Source organism: Vidua macroura, chromosome 3 (assembly GCF_024509145.1).
Source record: "Vidua macroura isolate BioBank_ID:100142 chromosome 3, ASM2450914v1, whole genome shotgun sequence".
Classification (NCBI taxonomy): Eukaryota; Metazoa; Chordata; class Aves; order Passeriformes; family Viduidae; genus Vidua; species Vidua macroura.
In genome coordinates this window covers 84,803,507-84,824,193 of record NC_071573.1, presented here as the reverse complement: position 1 = coordinate 84,824,193, position 20,687 = coordinate 84,803,507, and the positions used below count along the sequence as shown (strand labels likewise).

Sequence of the window (20,687 nt, the reverse complement as noted above, 5' to 3'; positions counted from 1 at the left end):
GTGGACTCCTTAAAATTGAAGGCAGTGACTAATGTAGCCATTTTCCACTTGTAGAAAAAAAAAAATACAAACTTCTGGATTTTTTTAAATTCCACTTCAGTGCCCAGACAGTATTACATATTTTTGTAGAACTTCTTTCTCTTGTATGTGCCACTACAGTACATTACTATCTTCCTGTTTTTCAACAGCAATAAAAGTCAATTTTCACACTCATCTGTGTTTATCTCTGTGAATTATCTTGATATGCAATACCAGCTCACTTTCCTGCTTCTAAAAATACCATGTTGTTTTGCATCTTGCAAAAAGATTAAAAAAGGAAGCGAAATCACCAACTTGTTTTGCCTGCAATGACAATTAAGATGATTTCCATCCAGATGGTGTTACGTATTTGAAAACACAAAGACCTTTTGGCTGGAGTGACAACAACATCTGCAAAAATCAAACAGCATCATCCATCCCAAGAATTTCCTGAAGATATCCTGCCAATTACTTTTACCAGTAGGTGACGATTAATCGTAACCTGTCTGGCATCTGAGCAGAGATCTGATCCCTGACCAGAAAGAAAAGCTATACTCAGAGCTGAAAGCAAACTTTGCCAGGACCCAAGATCCTGAGCATCATTATTTTTAGAATATGCACAACTCAGATTATCTCATATTGCTTTGGGGGAGTTTTGTTGTTGATGGTGGTGTTTGGGCTTTTATTCTCTGTAAAATTGAGGCCTTGTAGGTGTAAGTCTGGTCAGCTTCTTGTGGGAGGTACAGAACTCAATTTCCTGCCTCTCCCAAATTACGTTAGAGATCTTCAGGTGATAGAATTCAATGAGTGCTATTAAATTGCTTTTTGGAGGGGGGGGGTTATAAGCAGAAAATAATGCTTGAGAATATAATTTGAGGGTGAATTCAGGTGACCTCAAAAGTCTGTATGTCTCCAGAGCAGTCTCTAAAAAGCCAGTTTTCAGACTTTGGCAATCATGCAAATACTGACTTTTACTTTGCTGATAAATAGTTGTGCTTCTCCCAATGAGATAATTTACTAAACATCATCGTTCTAAATATGGCAATATCTTTCATCTCTCTGTTTAGTGATAAAATTATAGGTAAAAATATTGAAAATTCTTGGTTTCTGGGATAAATACTTATGCAAGGTGACTGTAAGTTCAGCCCATATTTGACCAGTTTTTTCTGCCACAATTATGTGAAATATCCCACTGATTTTAAAGTAAGGGAACATTTACAGAGCAAAGGAACTACCACCTGGTAAAAATATTACATTTGCCTCTTTTCAATATAACTGTTGCAGCATATTCTATTCATGTTTTGTATTCTTTGCCCTCCTGAACTGGTACAGGGAAGTAGTTAATCCATTTTTTCTAGATAACAAGTTTTCCAGCCAGTTACAACAAAATAACCTTTTCTGCCCTCTGACCTTTCTGAACAAGTGCTCAAGAAATAGTGATCCAATTCTGTCCCTTGCTGAATACCACTCTATTAGGGTATTCAGAGCCTTAAAATCTTTGAATGTCTTTTTCTTTTTTTTTTCTTTTTTTTTTTTTTTTTGCTAGCCCACAGAAGCATGAAGTACACCAATGCCCAATACCCAATACGTTACTAGGCTGTGCAAAAAGGTTGCTGCTCCAATAATCAAGTTTGTGTAAACAGACCTTTCCTTTTAGGAATCTTAAAAAGAGCAACCTTATTTTCAGGTACTGATGTATGGCCAAAGTCCAGTGTCAGTCATCAGGCTTTATCTTAAACTGCTTTAAATTGCCAATTTATATCAATTTAGGATATAGCCCATTGAATATATACATTTTATCATATTTCTGTAGTATGATGTGCTCAAATACAGTGGTCTGGAATGTGTGTTGTGTTAACTTTGTGCTGTAGTGTCGGGTTAAACTTCATTCTAAACATTCTAAACATTTCTACATTAATTAGATGATACCCTGTGGTCCTGGACAGCCAGCTAGAGATTATTGAAGGCAAATTGAAGAGAGTTCTGAGAATAGCAATAAGGACTGGAAGGACTGATATCCAAAGAGATATTAGAAAAACTAAAATGCTGGTCATTCCTCCCTACCACCACTACCACCTCTCAGTGACTCAGAACAGAAAGCTGTTAAGTGTTTCTCTGTATTGATTGATGCAAATGTCAATTAAAACCTATTTAAACTCCTCAGCAAGTGAGAATAATTGCTCACTGTGCTGCCATAGGCGTGCATGACCTGTGCCATGGCAGGCAAAGGGAGTTAATGTCAAAGCTGTCTCATGCCCGTACTAGAGTCCAATGTCTCTATAACACCACAGAATCACAGTGCTGGGGTTTTTTCAAAAGTAATTTTGAAATTGAGGATAATGAGCTGTCCTGAGAACTATTCAGAAATGACCACTACAAGCTGTGCCTTTTCTCCGGGTCATGGATAATAACTCTAGCTCAAAATTAGACCTTAGAAGGACAGCCTAAGTGTAGCTTAGATTTGGTGATACAATTGCCCAGTTAATTTCCTTTGTGAGTTAATACAGCTGCAGGCTAGATGAAACAACCTCTTGAGATTTTCTACTTAATTCTGCAGGTTTTGGGGCAGATATGCCCTACTCATGTCCTAGTCTGTTGTTCCTGTTTGAGGACATGTACTCATGTCCTCTCTTTACTGATCTGTAGGTGGTGCAGACACAGTAATTGGCAGCCATTGACATTTCCTGCCTATTCTTAATAAGAATGTGTGAACTCTGAGCATTTTCTGTGAATTTATAGCAAACACTATTTTGATGTCCTAGTGATGATCCAAAAATTATTAAATACTATTTGTTTTTCTATTCAGATAAAATCAATGAAAAAAATTCGCAAGACTCATTTAACCTGCATTGTCTCAAAAGTATCATTTGTATTTAGAAGAAAGGATGTTTCAACATATTAGCATTAAATGCAGGCAGCAGGCAAAGCTCCTATAAACATATTCTTCCTTTGAAGAGTATGAAAAAGAGAAAGATGATGCAGGTTTGTGTATTAGTATGAGGATGTGCATGAGCTTTGAGCAGATGAGAGATTGTCATTGATTACATTTCCCAGTAATCATAGAATCACAGAATAGTTTGGGTTGAGAGAAGCAACATCTAGCTCCTCCCATGGGCAGGAACACCTTCCACTAGACGAGGCTTCTCAAAGCTCCATCCAGCCTGGTCCTGAACACATCTGGGAAAGGAGCATCCATTCCCAACCCTCTTTCAGTTTAAGGCCATTCCTCCTTGTTTTATCATTACATGCTCTTGTAAAAAATCATCCTAACATTCTTTCTGTAACTTTAGAGATTGTCCTGATGGTACATCAAGGTGTTGGGACATGGCACAATATCCAAGTATAGCTTTTGTGTTTCCCCCTTTAGCTGGGTTCATTCCCATGATACCTATGAATGCTGCAAAATCTCACAACATCCAAGAAGCTCATGCTAGGAAAGTTGCATTGGGGAAGTCATTAAAACAATCCCTTGTGATGATTTACGATGCCTCCTCTTCTACCATTATTATTCTCTCAGTCACATTATTAATCTCCCAGATGGCATGAGAAATGCTGATAGTCTAGGAATGCCAACCATACCTCCATCAGTAAGATAAGCAATCCAGAGTTTCTGACCACACTTAAGCAGTCTAACGTAGCCCAACACTGGCCTTCCTCTGTGAGGTGGGGAACTTGGACTGGAACATCTTGCATGAGTTATGTAGGTTATGGGCAGTTGCATTACTGGCCTTCAGTTACTTGTTCTATGTGTTACTGTTTTAGTGTTTTAGTGACTTTGGACAATACATTAGTGTAAACTGTTACACACATGAGTTCTGGGGTCATCCTTTTTTTTTTTTTTGTTGTTGTATTTTTCATGAAGGGGCCTTGTTAACATGGTGCCTGTCAAATAAAATATCTTTTGCCAGTTAATATGCACAAAAGGTTTATGCAATCTCAGAGGTTTCTTGAGTGGTACTAGGTGAAATGTCTGAAGTGGAAGAATTAATTGTTTGAAATTTCATTTGAAATCAAATGTTCAAAAGTGACCAGTGTAAAAGCTCCTGAGATGATTTGAAATCTCAGACTAGAGTTAATGAGGGAGATTGTTATCTGTGAGGATAAAAATCTAAGACATATTTCTAAAGGGTGAATAAAATCATCATCATGGCTGAAGAGAGGCTTAATGTTTTGGGAGATCATACATAAGATATGAGCTTAGGAAAAAATAAACAAAGGGGTAAATATACATCAGAAACCTCTGCCTTTTAGTAAGTCATTATAGAGAAGTTTGGAATTATACTGCCCATTACTCAATCTCACATCTGAATCTTTTCTGATGCTTTACAGAAAGATTCAGAGTGAAAATTGAGAGCCCATTAAATTAATTGAAATATCCCTATTTAATTCTACCTGTTTTCCTATTTTTGCCTCTAAAAGATAAAGAGGAAAATAGTGATAGAAGTCTGGGAAAGCCTTCTTAAAATAGAGAAATACCACAGAGACTTTAGCTACATTCACATGGAATAGAAAAGGAAGTTCAGAATAATATTTTTCTCTCTTGGTTTAAAAGAGGGCAAATGTCACCTGAAGCATATTGTATAAAAGTATGGCACAGAGAAAAATCATAATATATTTAACTTTTCATTTTTTCCAGTGTATGTTTAGATAAGAAAATCAAGTAGTTTTAACATATTCAGAGGTGACTTTCAACCATTGCAAACTTTTCTTAGGATTTCATTCCAAGAAAGGTTTATTTTTATCTTACACATGTTCCTAACAAGTTAAACTACACTGAAATTATGTGCCTGCCTGCCTTCTTTACCTCCTAGGGAAACACAGCCAGGCAGGGCTGTTTTAGGCAATGGACACACTCTTTCCTTCCCTATTTCCAGCTGATGAGTTAGGGATAGAGTTTTGGTGGGAGTTGAGGATGTGAAGAGTGAAGAAGATGAGAGAGCAAAGTGTGAAAAAAACACCACCAGTCTAGGAAGATTCTCTTCCCTTCAGCTGTTTTTCAAACAGATTCCAGTGCATTTTCTGCTCCCCTTTTTCCTCCACCTTTCTTCCCTTTAGGGAGAACCTTATCCTTGCCCTCCAGATAGGAGAGCTTACACAAGTAAATAACTCCTTTGGACCAATGCTTTTAAAAATGGAAAAGAGAATTTTGCTACTGTTGGCTTCTTTGTCTCTCGTGTTCAGAGGGAACCAGAGATCCTCAGTGGGGCAGAGGGCTCCCAGCAGTGCAGGGCAGAGGCTGTACTCTTCTGACAAGACTGAATTAAGTTCAATTTTTTGCAGTGGGGGGACCTTATAAAACTCTGTGTTATAAAAAAAAAAAAAAAAAACTGTCAGAGCTCTGAAATAAGTAGGAATAAGGGCAGGAGCAAGTCAATGAATTTTTTTAAACATTGTCCTATTAGAAGTGGTAATGGGTGACCAAAACTCCCAGTAAGCATTTTAATGATTTCTGGATCAAATGCATAATTCCCAATACTATGGGTGACCTTATTCTTTTTTAAGTTCTAAGAATGGTTTTTAGGGGCATACATTGCTCTTCTAATGATCTCTAACTTGCTGCTAGCCAGTCACCACTAAATAAAAATGGCTGTTCCGTTGCTACTCTGCTTGGAGGCACTGGGACAAGTCAGGATCATCCTACCACCCTGTTAGTCACCAGGGACACTGTTTTTTCAGCATATTGCTCAAGACATTCCAACACCTTCTATGTTAGCCTTGGATCCAAATAAACACAACTAAATATAGAAAGAAGCTTGCTTTAGGTGGGTACATGTATGCTACGTGTCTATGCGGGCAGTATAGTCAGTCAGGATCTGGGGTTTAGTTCAGCAGAGTACAGAGAGGTGCCTGTCCCCTGTTACACGATATTCCCTTCTCCCCAGTCACTCCTCCTGAAGAGTACAGCTTTTCCAGGTCCAAGAGCATAGCTGCCAGATCTAGGGGATATCTCAGATACCTTAAGGCATCTCAAATGGCACTGGACAAATAAATTTGGGCAGCTGAATTAAGCCTTTCTTGTGCCAAGCCCAGAGTGTGAGGCAGCTGAGCAGCCAGCAGAAGGCTTCCTGAGGATTAGCTGCACCTCTCTCAGCTGACGTGATTACCTTGTGCTGCTTGGGGAATTTAGACACCTGCTTCACATGTAGACACCTAAATTTAAATATCTTCACGTGGAGGTCAATCAAATTCCATCTGTTTTTTCTGACCTCCTTTACAATTTGTGATGTCCTTAACTTTTCCTAGTCAGTTTTCCTATTTCTCAATTCTCACCCAGACCTCTCCTGCATCTGGTTGTTGTGAGCTTGAGATTTGTACTGTGCAAAGACACCATGTCCACTTCTGGCTCTTCTTCATCTCTGAACTTGCTGGATTTAGAAGCAAATCCAGCATTTTTGGCACCCAATTACATAGTAATCACTTATGATCCACCTATGTAGTAGGCAAAGACATTTTAAAATGTCAGAGCATAAAACAGGCAGAAGGTCAGCCTAGGCCAACACAGGATGTCAAACAGTGACACCAGCCAACAGTGAACAGCCAGGGAGGACTGCACAAGCAGGGCAATCACACAGTGATATTTCTCTACAAGAGTTTCTCAGCCCCCAACATCCTGCTACTTGAAGACATCCTGAGCCAGAAGTGGACTTTTGATATTAATTAGCCCAGGATTAAATCTTCTCCCATAAGAAAATCCAGCTGGTTTTATACCTACATAGATTTCTATCCCCTTCTGAAAAAAGTTTCAGAATTTAGCAGGACAATCCTTAAACCACAGAAACAGATTGTCTGTACCTTTGGAATTGTATTGAATAATTTTCTGGGTCATTCTTGTAGAAGCTATGCCAGGGACAAGATGTGTGTTTCTACCCAACACAAAAGTAAAACTCATATCAACAAGAACCTACTTTTAGTTATTCACCAACAAACATGGATTTAGATTATCCTTGCTTAGAAACATACAAACACCACAAAAACCTATGATTAAAATCAGGTATTTCTTACAGGGGTTCTTTAAGCTTTTAAAGTTTGCCAGGGAATTAATCATGAGGTGAGGAAGAACAGAGCTTGTTCTGTGCTTTTTTACTCCATGCATAGCAGCATGTCTACCCCAATCCTTGTAAAAGGACATTATGCCTTCTCACAGCATCCGTGTGCCATCACTTTGCTGCTTCTCCTCCTCTCCCCTTAAATGCTGTTCTGGCTCTAAGGACAGCTGGCTGATTAGTTCTTGCACACCAAACTCACTCTCACTGTTTGAATCTGTGACCTGAAGAAATAAATCCTAACACTTGCTGAGCTTCAGCTAACTTTCCAGGCTTCCAGCTAAAGGAATGCTTCTGAGTACCCAGTGCTGTATTTCCTCCCTTCCAGGAAATGGTACATCAGGACAGTTGTGTCCAGAAACTGCATTTCTCAAACACACAGTGTCTGTTCTCATAGGAAATTAGTAGTGTGCTTTTAAGTCCAATTCTACCAGACTCTCACCTCTAGGCCTGCCCTATTTTTTTCTTCATACCTTAGTTTTCTTTTTTGTCTTTGCACAGAAAAGTTGTTATGAAAAAATAGATAAAAGGGGAAAGTTCTAATCCATCTGCTGATTTGTACAGTTTGCTACATCAGGTTTCAAAGATCCCACATGAGGTTTCTTTAACACCACTCCTTTTATCCATATGCTTTGAAAATTGTGACCCTCACTTTTCACCCTAGAGATTCTCGAGGTAGTTTTTCACACTAGCCCTGATCTCACATCCCTATTTCAAACAGGCATCTCTGTGTTTTGGATTCCCGTCCACTACAGGAGTCTCTCTTTTGTCCCTCTCATTCAGCTCATCTAGATGTATATACTATTTACTGATACTTGGACATTAATGCTTTCTGTAATGTATTTCTTTCAGACATCATTGTTCTCATCGCTTCAATAGCAGTTGTTTCTGCAAAAACTCAAGGTAACATTTTTGCAACATCAGCACTGAGAAGTCTTCGTTTCCTACAGATCCTCCGCATGGTGCGCATGGACCGAAGAGGAGGCACTTGGAAATTATTAGGTTCTGTAGTTTATGCACATAGCAAGGTATGTAATCCTAGATACTGATTTTGTCTGGTTGATATCTTCACTTGATGTGATGCAATAAGAGACCAAGGAAATAAGCATTTATGAATTTTGAGCAGAATACCCAAAGTTTTCTGAAGTAACATCCATTGTAATATGAATTAACATGGATACACCAGGCCATGGCTGTTTAATACTAACAGTTTTTAGAGATCTTGAAAATGTTGTCCTTCATGTGCAGCTGTAATTTGTTATATGCTGGGGACGTTGCTGAAGCATCAAACCATAAGAGTAGATCTTGTCCATTTTCAGAGAAAATTTGCTTCCACAGGGAAGCATTTGACTCATAACTGCACAGATGCCAAAAAAGCATTTATATAGATAATTTCATGATGTCTTCTTGAAATGTCATTCTATTCAGTCCATAAAATGGGAGTTGATATCTGTTCTTTTTTATCTAGGAATTAATCACAGCCTGGTACATAGGATTTTTAGTACTCATCTTTTCATCTTTCCTGGTTTATCTGGTGGAAAAAGATGCAAATACCGAATTCTCCACATATGCAGATGCTCTCTGGTGGGGCACAGTAAGTACAGAAAATAACATGGACTGTCTAACCAGTATGCTAAAGTGCTTTGAATTTCACCTACTGGGGATTTTAACTTAGTGTTCTGTTCAGTGAATTGTTTTCACTGACAAAAAAATGGTCTGAGAAGCTTCCTCCTTCAGCTATTCATTTGCACATTGACAGATTATTTCAGTCCATCCTGCAGAACAGCTGTTTATGTGTTTCTGCTGCAAACCAGACCACTAAACCTTCAAGAGAAGAAAGCATTGTACTTTTTAACCCTTAGCCTTTCAGTAATATAGTTTGTAATATGGCCCCACAAAGAGCTGTTTTGATATAAACCAGAGGGCTCTAAGTGGCAGTGTAGGAAGAGGAAAAAGTGTCAGGAAAAAAGAGGGAAAAAAATCTTACATCAGCTTTGGCATGAGAGTATCATCAGTGCCCTTTAAAAGATGTTGTTTCTCCTTCCTCTGTACCTTGAGGACAAAGACCAAGAATGAATATGTCAATTCTGGTTCAGCAGTGTTATTTTTTACAGGTATAAAAGCCCCGATTTACTTGAGATCATGGTTAACTATCAAATCAATTGTTTTTACTTTGTTGAAATCTGTGGGATCTAAGTACATGCCTGACTGCTTTTCTGAAGGAAGATTATATTAATACAGTTAAAGAAACCAGGCATTCAATGAACAAAAAGAGCCTAAGTTTGAAGTTTTGATTTTTTTTTTTTTTGATGGCATAATGTGTAGGAGTTTTTGCTTTAAAATGTCCTATAGTGATCCAGACTTCTCCACTGTGTGAGAGTTACTTAAGCAGCTTAAGAAATCTGCCTCAACAAAGCACAAGGCAGTTATTGTCAGGCAATATAAAACTGTTTTTCTTTTCCTTCTAATGCAGTAGAACACACACAGTGTGGTCTGGCAGTGTCTGGGTAGTGAAATGATACCTGGGAGATCATTAATGCTGACAATAACATAGAGCACTCATTAGTTTCCTTGGAATAAGTGTGAGACCTGAGCCAGCCTCTGCCAACTTTCCTTATCAGAATAATGCAAAAATGAAGCTTCCTCACCTCAGACCTTTTGCTGACAGGATTTCATCTAGATTCAGTAGTATCTGCAGACTCACAGCATGCACACAGGGACTGCGCAAAATCCCTTTCCAGAATGTCTTAAATTATTGCAAATATTTGTAAGAAGTTTTGTCTGCATTTTGAGCTAAGGTCAAGGTCACTCACTAATTTTAGGGGTAGTTAGTATATTGGAAATCTGTTCATCTAAGGGCTAGTTATTTGTTGCATGTCCCTAGAGACTATATTTCTGTTATCACTGCACAAAACTGGGGCTTGGAAAAGCCAGACATACTAAATATTATGTGTACATTTACAAATATTCAGAAATATATTTTGCTGAAACTTGTTGCTTTAGAGCATTAAGTCAGATCTACATTTTATCCTGTAGTATAAACACACGTAAAATTCATATTGGCTAAAGTCACAAGACAAGGTTTTGCATTCAGTAGCATCACTGTAGTTTATTTCCCATTTCTTCAAAAGCTGAGTTCTGGGTTTGCCTTAAAGCATTCTAACCTCCCTGTATTGACTGGGTTGTGAAGCATCTGGCATTGGATGCTGATGTCCTCACTGATGGGTACCCCAGCTCTGGCAGTCTGAAAACACTGTTGCCCCTTTTGGGTGGCAGTGGGGACGTGGTCCTGTAAGAGACCTTCCTGTGGCTGTGCATGTCCTTGGGAATGGATCTTTTCAGGCATTTGATTTCCCAGGAAACAGCCTCTACCTCTCTGCAAGGCCCTGTGTGCCTTAGCCCTGCACAGGCAGGGAGTCTGGACTGAGCAGAGGACTGTACCCAGCCGGAATGGGGAAACCTGTGCACAAGGAATGAGAAAGTCCCAGCAAACTCTGAGTTCCACTCTGGCATCTGACTGAGGCTCATGTTAGATCCAGGTCCTTCTTCCTGAGCAGCTCTAGCAGCAGGAACAAGACCTTTATTTTGGAATTTGCTTCTCCAGTACCTGCTGACTGCGATTTTTAAAGGAAAAACCCTGTTCAGAAATAATCGTTGTATAAAGTGGTGCTTAAAATATTTTGTACACTATGAAGTGAAAGTGCATGACTCAGAGGTTATATAAGTAGTGCAACTGAGAAAATCAAGAATCTTGCCTAGATTTCAGCAGGAAAAACAACAAATTTTATTTAAAAACCTGAAAACAATATATATTGTATATTTCTATATATTTTCTTCTTTCCCCAGTGTATGACATTAATACATTTAAGTTTTTTATGCACTTAAGCAAGTGCACAAACTTACTAGAAATCAGTGTTCCCCCTTACCTGATGTCTTTGCCATTTTAATAATAGTAATTTTTTTACAATATGTAAAACAGTATGTGGGAAATGCATAATGTGCTTCTTAGTCATGGTTGTTTTTACTGCCAGAGTAACCCACATGCAGATTTTTGAAAAGGACAGACTGTATGGCATTTTAGGGGAAATCAATGCTTAGTGTCATTGATTTGTTTATTTGCAAAAGTTATTCTGACTTAAACCAGAGATTATGTACCAAACTCTGGATTGAATTTTGTCATGGCAGAGGTACAAGAAAGAAAAGGCTGCATCAAAGTCAGGCACAAATAGTCACCCTAAATTTCAATCTTTTAGAGGCATTTATGCTTTTCCCTACAGGAGCAGCACTAGCATGCTGCAATTAACTCATTCATTAATTCAGATTACTTGAGGACCATACACTGCTATGGTTATTTCACTGACTCCATTTCTGAAGCCCATATTTATATACAAAAATGAAAGGCAGGATATGGCATCCAAATTTACACATGAATACTCCACTGTATTAGCAATTTCATGCTGTACAGTGCAACCTGCTATTGAAACATCATATTAATATTACTACTGTGAATATTCTTGTGGCTGGGGTCCCCACAGTGTTGCCTAACACAGCAGCACACAATGGTGAGTGTTACATGAAGAGCTCAAGTTCAGAATTTGCTTTAGTAGAGAAGATAAATTCATTTAACAGAAGAAAATAATGAAACCATATGGGAACAAAAGGTCAATTAAAAAACCTAAGTATTTCAAAACCAAACCATACATGGTTTTCTGAGATATACTGATGTTAACTAGAACTGTGGATACTTATAGTGATATTTCGTTTGTACATTAATTAGCTTTAGCTACAAATTTAATGCAGCTGAAGTTTCTGTCCCTCTTACACATTTGACAGAATTTCTCTTAATAAGTCTTGATTTTCTAGTAGTACCCAATAGTTACTGTTGGATACTGAATGGCTCTAGCACTCCACAGTGACCTGTTAGTGCACAAAACATATTATAATTAATTACCTTTGCACAATGACTAGCTGAAATGAGTTAACATTGATGAAATTTTTCCCATTTAATGTAATGATAGCATGAACAAACTGTATTTTTTTCACTTAAGTGATGTCAGGTAACAATCCAAAAGGTAAGTATTGCTAGGAGAACGTAAAATAACATCAAAAAGAAATATTAGGGTAGAGAATGGCCTCCTGAGTCCTATCTCATCTAATTGAAGTCATCTAAGTTATATCATCACATTCATTATTATATTACCTCATTTGTATTAGCATATTTATTAGCTCCAGCAATGAGATAATGGATGTTCTATAATAATTGTGAGCTTGGAGCCTGGTCAGATGACACTGCCTACTGTGGCTAGTCTGTCGAGACCCCTCATTTATAGAAGTAACCAAAATGGAGTGGTTTGTGTCTGGTGTAAAAGACAGGACTCAGCTAGCTCATTTAGCCATGCAGGAGTGTGAGTCAGCTGCTTAGACACAGGCATACAGTACCACCAAAGATCTGTTGGACAGGCTGCTGCCTCTCCTGTGGGTGGTCCCTGTTCAGACCCCCTAGTACAACTCTGGTAGTACTAGACTTTTTTTCAGACAAGCCCAAGTCCTACATTTTAGGATAGGATGAGTTACTTTTGAACTTTGGCCACTTCTCTCTTACCCACACAATGTTAGCTGTAACTTCTGTCTGCTTCTCGCATGATTAGCAGCGATTCTGGAAATTTCTTACGCTGTTGTGTTTTCACATCCAGTCCAGTTTTCCACATCCTGCTCAGTTAATTTAGTCTCAGGATTATGCCAGTCAAGGCCTGGCCAATGGTTTGCCAGTCAATGGCCTGGCCAAGTGCACTAGCAGCACTTACAAAGATGCAGTGGATTATTCCCAAACTTGACCCTGAAGTCCAGAAAACATTTTCTTAGTTGTGTGGTGAGAGTAGTATAAAATGGAGACCAAACCCCTTTGCTCGGTGTTGAGTAAGACAGTACAGCATGGTGCTGACACCTATACACTCCTGTAAAGACCATCCTGACACACAATAGCTCAAAGTGAGCAAGAAGCAACTGATATTCTTAATCACAGACTGATACCATTAAGTCCTTAGTACCTAGAAGAATTGAGGGAAAGGCTTAATAAGGTCTTGTTGTTTTCTTTGGAGAAATTCCAGAGATATACTCTGTGTGACTGCTCCTGGTTTTGGATTGCTCTCAGATGTCAGGTCCCAAAGGTTCAAGTTTATCTCTGACTTCTTTGGAATACAGTTCGGTGGCAATAGCATTAATATGCAGATGACTCTTGGTTCTGTTTCCCTCTCATCAGCCCAGACAGGAGATATCTCTGTACTTTCCAGCGACTGGCAGAGATAGGGAGCTGGATGGAAGCCAAGAAAGCGGGCTCATTCCAGAGCTCCAAACTGCTTTTCAATAACTGGCCTGGAAACAAATTTTGAGGAACTTTTATTCAGGGATTCATTTGTTCAAGTGTTTCATTTCTCTTGGGCTCTTAATAGCCTCAAACTGTTCTGCAGTTGCCCTCTGATGTGAAGAGCTGTGATTTTCGTCAACAAACAAATCAATCCCCTCTGCCAGGCCAAGACCATGGCTGCACCAGCTCATCTCTGCCAGAAAAGAGTTGCATTCTCATGTTCCTTCCTCCCTCTTACTCCATCTCAGTCTCTCACTGCCTTATGCAGGCTCTGGAGCTTGTTAGGCATGTCTGTGACCTGACACAACACCAAAGCAGCAGAAACAAACCACACAGAAATGTGGATCATTTTCTGTCCCTTCCTGGGTGGCAGTGGCTTGCCAAAGAGTCCAGAAAGGGCTCAGAAGAGGAGATGGGGCAGGGAAGTGAAGAGGAGCAAGGAAGAGTGAGACCTGATAGGCATGCAAGGTGGTGTGTCTGTGACCAGGCTAGTGTTACAAAACTTGAGACTTGATAACCACTTGAAATTTCAGCTGCAGCCTGAATTCATCTCTCTTTCTTAGTCCCTGTGGCTTTCTCAGGGTAAATTACACCAGCAGCTTGTTCCCAACAATGGGAGCAATTAAAAGCACTGTTTACTATCTACAGAGTCCTAAATAGTTGAAATCTAATTACTTCCAAAAGACTTTCCTTCTTTTGTCCCGTGGTGACCCTGACATTAAATAGAATTGTTTTGGCCATCTTGCCTAGGAATGAACTTTGAGGAAGCTGGAAGCAAAATAATGTCTCTAGAAGGCAATTTCCTGAAGAATCTGTTGCTGCCAGAATATTTGCTAAGCCTGAACTTGCCCACATTTGGTACACGATGAAAAATAACGCTCCATGCACATGTTCTCCCTAAGAACAGGCCCCGGAGTCCTTGGCTTTCCGCCTGCTGTTGTCTGTCTTTGTCCTTTAACGTGGTGTGCTGCTGCCTGAGCGCGCGCCCGCAGCCTCCCAGCCGGCCCTCGGCAATCCCGCGCTCTGCCCACACCTTCCCCAGCTGCCCACACCAGGCAGCCGTGTGGGTCTGAACTCTGTGAAAGCACACAGACACAACTCTTCTGCCAGTCCAGCCCCCAGGTATGGGATTGGTGTGCTCCCTGGGCCACAACTAGCCTGGAGGGCAATCCTTGGGTCAGGGAAAGCCCTCACACTCATCTTTTGCCTTCAAGATGCTCTCAGTGAGCCCCAACCACACACCATTATCTCAGTGGCCACGTTGCTCGTGGCCAGTGGTCAATGAGCCCTCCCACCAGCACTAAAACTTGCCTCCCCTTTCTCTTTGACCTGTCCACAGGTAGATCTGAGCTAACGTGGTCCAACAGCCCGAGGTACCTCTGCCTCTGCTGCTGTGTAGAAACCTTTGGACCTTCGTGTCAGGAGTGACATAGGTGTGTCTGAGCCTGTCAGGAGGAAAGGAAAAGGACCAGAAACTTTACTTAAAGTTCTTCCCAGCTTTTCATTAGTGTTTTTTGTGGTTCAGAAGAGAATTCACTTCAAATTGTACTGATGGGTTTGCAGAAAATGCCGCTGCTTCTTGCAATTCATTTGACTTTACATCATCTGCAAGCATCAACTCCTTCCCTCCTATATTTTTCCAGTATTATCTCCATGTAATTTATATTTGTTTAGCTAGACAAATACATACCGTTATATTTTCCTGCAGAAAATAGGTGAAACACCTTCACATCTATGCAAAAGAACACTTTTTTTCTTTCTAACTTATAGAATTTCCTACCATTTACCTCAAATTTGAGATCAAGGTAATTTTTCATTATTTTTTAAACTTATTGCTTATTTAGGTGTTTTTCTAACATTTATTATTTATCTCAGTTTTATTTAGTCATAAACAGTATTACGTTTTCACAGAAAAGTGTCAATGTTAGTATATTTGTGTTCATTTTTTTACAAACAGCTATAGGTTTCAGATGTCTTGGATTAATTAGTGGAAATGCTGCTTCATGTAAATGTAGCAAATGTAAATGTAAATAATCTGCAGCTAATCTGTCAGTGGCTTCTGGTAAACCACGTTTTTCATTCATTTCTTTTTAGATCACATTGACAACCATTGGCTATGGAGACAAAACTCCTCTTACTTGGCTTGGAAGGTTGCTTTCTGCAGGATTTGCCCTACTTGGCATTTCTTTCTTTGCACTACCTGCTGTGAGTATGCCTATAAAATTAATAAAAAATAATAGAAACTCCTGTAGGTCCTGCCACTGTTATGATACAAAAAGCTGAAGGAAGCTGTCTACATGAAGAACAACCCTTTAAGGCTTTTTGCTCTGCAACAACAATTGTGAAGTGCTATCCAAAATCCAAAGAAAAGGTTTGGTGTCCTTGCTTTGGTTTTGGGAAGTTTCTCTGGCATGGGCAAAACTGGGAAATAACCCTAAATTAGGTTACATACTATTGTGTAAAGTTGGAAATCCTTCCTTATGTTATGAATTGTGACTTATATATTACTGCTTTTCTTTCAAAATTAAAAAAAAAAAAATAAATAAAAGCATATTATATGTTTTTCTAACTTAGATTATAGTGGAAAAAATAGGTATTTCTAATAGCTTGTTTTGTATGGCCATGTTCAAGCTACCAACAGAGAGTAGTAGAAGGCCTTAAATCAACTAATGGTTAATGTTGCTGAATGCAAAAGATGCAACTATCATTTTCTGTGAATAATTGTAAATAAAAATTGCAGTTTATTTATGTTGTTTCTATCAATGTTCAAGAGACTAATGGAAATAGGAATTATCTAATGACTAAAATATAGTGTAGCTTCAGAAATAAATCCTTGGTTTTTTGAGTGAATCTCCCTCTTTATTTTTTAAATAGTTTTGAATAAGCATGAAATGAGAAGTGGCATTTGTATTTTTTGTATTGTTTCCAGTGCAATGTCTTTTGATATTTTAATACTCATATACTTTATCTGTAGATCTATACTATAAAACTATACTATATATACTATACTAGATACCATAAAACATGGATGATATAATACTTCATTTGTTTTCAACCATATAGATAAACCAAGATTAAAAATCTGCATTTGTCAACAGCATTAAATCATCTGGTGCACTGCATTTATTGCTTACTCTAGCTACAAAGAGTATTTCAGTATCTCTGACATACTATAATGCATTATAATTATAACCCATTATCTGTTTGTGAATCCTTGACATTTATTGGCATCTACTGTAATTAATTCCTTTTGTCACCTAGTCACCACTAACAAGAAAGCTAGTCTTAGCAGTACTATAATGAAAAGATGAATACCCTTACATATTAGAGATGCCACAACTTTTGTTCCTCATGTCATATCGATGTACAGATTCTAGTTTTCCTCATAAATACTTCAGTGCTGAATCTGTCTGTAAAATGAGAGGTATGTGGGAAACTTTTGCACTTCTTTTAGTATTTTATCCTGACTAAGGATCAAGTGGAAATATTCTTCCTTATAATGCAGACATGTCCAGCAAAAGTATTACATTCCTTGCAAGTAAAGAAGGTAAACATCCTCAGTCCTTGGATCTATTCAGTTAGAATCAAATTTATCTTACTTAAAGGTAAAAGGCTAAAAGAGGGGAAGTTTCATAATTAGCTTTTTCATAGCCTCTAGAATAAACACTGGGTATTATTAAATAGGAAAGATCAAGAAGAAATGGATTTTCTAAATTTTCTAAAATAAATGTTATTATAAGTACTGCAGATATGGACTTTGATGTCCATATATATCTGGCATATCTGTCAGCTGGCCATTTCCTCATTCCTGACTCAGGTTCCTCCGAATATCCCTGCTTGATTTTATAAATATGTATCTATCTCTGTGGCCTTGGTAGTTGCAGGAATGTAGTGTAGCACAAAACCAGGCAATCAGTGGTCATTGGTAGCTCCACAGATATTCTGTAAGGAATCCTAACGTCTTCACAAAATCTTTGTAATTGATGATGTATATTTGTTCAAAGACTACCTACACATTGATATAATGATATTGCAGGGCATCCTTGGCTCAGGATTTGCGTTGAAAGTGCAGGAACAGCATCGTCAGAAACACTTTGAAAAAAGAAGGAATCCAGCTGCAAGTCTAATCCAGGTAAATATGAAATCACCAAAAAGATAATCACAGGTGATTTAAAGTGCATATTGGAACAAGACTTATTATGTCCATTTGGAAAGTTTTGTGGAAAAAATATTTAACAGATTGGTTAGTTTAATGAAATAACTGTGCTCAGTGACTACTATGTGTTGCCATAATTCTGTACAGAATCACAGATTCATTTAGGTTGGAAAAGTCCTTTAAGATCATCAAGACAAACTATAACAAGACACACAGCATTTCTGTGTGTAGTTTTTGTTCTTCTATCCATGTTAAAGAAACAGAGGCAAGGATGCCAAATGCATGCCTGCAGTCAGAAAGCCATTTGGGAAAAGAGAATTGATCCCTAGACAGTCCAACTGATAGCACAGCACGCTTGCCTATATTAAGCTACTTTTCATCTACTACAGGATTTAGAGTATTTCAGTGAGGGATATACATGGTGAAGATGAAAAATGTCCTGCCCAGAGAATTGCTTTCACTATGAGTTGATTCAAAAGCTGGAAATGTAGGCACGAACAATTTTAAAATGTCTGAAATTGTCTGAAGTTGTTCTGATGTGATGGTGCAAATCAACAAAATGCGGCATGGTATGTTTTAGGCAGCTGTTTTGCACTGGCTTTTTCCTTAACCTCCAGTCCTAGTTAAAACTGAGAAAATACTCCAGAGAATCATTTTGCAGCAAGCTTTGCTCTACTTGATGGACTAAAAAAAAAAAAGGGGGGGAATAATCTCCTAGAGTCCTAGTTTATTTTCCTGGGATGCCAAGTATTCTACGTGTGCCATGTATGCTGGGGTTTATTTTTGAAATAATAAATCCAAATAAAGAAGCTGAGTATGAATATGCTAGAGGTCCATGCTAAGTACAGATAGATGTCAGACTGTCTTTGAAGCATTCTTAAACTTAATAAATGTTTTCCAATTTTACTGTTCAATTATTATTAAATTCTAAATATTTCAAATTTAATATTTGTTAGAATAATTAACAAAAATAATTCCACTACTTTTGCATCTAGTTTAGAATGACTGTTTGGCTTATTTTCTAACATATATATTCTAATCATCTTCCAAGTTTGGTTGCCAGAGGAAACAGATAATAGATTGAGGTTTTGGATATAGCTCTTATTATTATTTTATGACAGTTCAACCAAAATATTAGTAAGACAGAATGCTAAATAGATTAGGAGTAGCTAGCTGCCTGATTTTGGAGAGCGACCCTCAGTGAACAAAATCATTGTGAAAGGAAGACATTTGTTGTGGGATCCCATGATGAAGGCTGTTCAGCATTTACATGTTCCTTTACAGGTTCAACACTTTCAGTGATCCAGAAATTAATATAAAATTGCTGGTAGAGATATCTTCTGAAGGCACAAGGCCTGGCAGCATAGGAAATACAAGAACAGGCACACAGGAATAAAACCAAGGACAATCTGGGTGACTTTTAGGGTGAAAGGATCGCTGCCAAATGTTTTAATACAACAAATACAAAACTTGATCTAGAAACTGAATCCAGATAATTATAAGATGTCTCTATCCCAGTATTATTGAATCAGGAAAGGATTTGATGAAGCATGAGAAATACAGAGGAGAAAGACTGGGAAAGAAGGGTCAAGAGCTTCATAGAAGTTCCCAGTATGTTGCTACACCTGGTTTTATTAAAGTCCTTAGATACAGACCCATAAACATAATGAGGAGAAAACTGATCCTACCACTGTGTATGATGATGCTCATACTAATATGCTACATATCAGCTCAGCATCTACAGTTTGTAAGCGAGACTGAAATATTGGAGAAAGCAAATAAAACATTGGGAAAATGGGCCAGGGACTGGAAAAAATTACTGTTCATAAATGCAGAATGTGTCTGAATTGCATATCATTGGGCCCTGTAACAGTGCCCAGGTTTTTTTTTAATTGTCTCTAGCTTATCAGGGTAATGTCTATTTTCTAACCGGTTACACTGTAGAATTAGACTGTGCTAGCTCATCTGTTGCCACAGATAGACTCTTTGATAGAGCCTTTACCTGTAGATAGCTGTAGAAAAGTGAAATATTTGGTATGGATATACTTTTCTCAATTTCTTTAGCTGATAAGAAATATTTAGTGTGACAATTATTTGAACACAGAAGCTCAGAGAGGAAGTCTTGGAACCTACTGGACCATTTAATGTAGCAGACAGGAACATAACAAGTAACTCTGGCTACAAGCCAAAACCGAAGAGTTTCAAATTAAAAATAATGCTGAAATTTTTGACAACAAGAACGATCAACCAGTGAAGCAATTTTCAAAGTGAGTAACAGGTTCTCCATCTGTTAATGAAGACTGGATGTGTTTCAGGGAGATACACAGTAGGAAAACACAGGGTATTAGATTCCATACAAGAATACCTACATGACATTTAATGGTTGACAATATACAGGAAGCACAGATACTCAGCTAGTACAAATTAATATAGTTATGCTGACATCAGGGAACATGTTCCAGCTTGTAGAACCAAGGCTCATCTTACTATCTACATGCATTATAAATCTAAACAATGGATACATTTTCAATGCTATGCTTTGGTTACTCACTTTTGTTAAATGTTTAAAAACATAAAATTAATAATTTCAGTGTTTCAAACCACAGAGAATATTTCTCTTTTCTTCTAAGTGCTTTTTGTCTGGTTTTCATTATGATTTGCAAAATGTATTGTGACATTTTCTTTACGTCAGACTGCAAGGTTGTGTGGGTGTCCCCTATGGACTTGTCACAAATAAATCACTGCAATGCTTTTCTGAGCACCTTTATATGCTGAATATCTTCTGGTGCTTTCACAGAGCCAGTAAGTCTTATCTTACTGCATAAAGTGTACTGGGATTCACAAAAGTTTTGGCAGGTTTGTACTGGTATTTCCTGAATCAGCCTAACCGAGCACATTCCAGTCTGAACAAAATCCCCTCGGCTCCGTAGTCAGTGTGGTGGCATTGTCACTTCATTTTCTTGGTTCCTTTGTGCTTTTCTATTGTTTCCCCATACCAGGCTTCCTGGCGGTTTTATTCTACCGACGCCAGCCGAACAAACATGGCAGCCACTTGGCGATATTATGAAAGTATTCTTCCTCCCCTCAGGCATGTATCAGTGCTATG

At 38.3% G+C, this 20,687-nt stretch overlaps 1 protein-coding gene across 5 annotated transcripts in view; it reads left to right on the top strand.

Moving 5' to 3' along the window:
- The window catches only part of KCNQ5 (potassium voltage-gated channel subfamily Q member 5), a 273,412-nt gene that overhangs the window by 218,212 nt on the left and 34,513 nt on the right, over positions 1-20,687 (top strand). For all 5 annotated transcript variants that reach the window (XM_053974030.1, XM_053974028.1, XM_053974027.1 and 2 more), the window contains exons 4-7: positions 7,914-8,089; positions 8,530-8,655; positions 15,520-15,630; positions 17,462-17,557. In XM_053974030.1, coding sequence (XP_053830005.1) covers positions 7,914-8,089; positions 8,530-8,655; positions 15,520-15,630; positions 17,462-17,557 — 509 coding nt within the window. The remainder of the gene's footprint in view (positions 1-7,913; positions 8,090-8,529; positions 8,656-15,519; positions 15,631-17,461; positions 17,558-20,687) is intronic.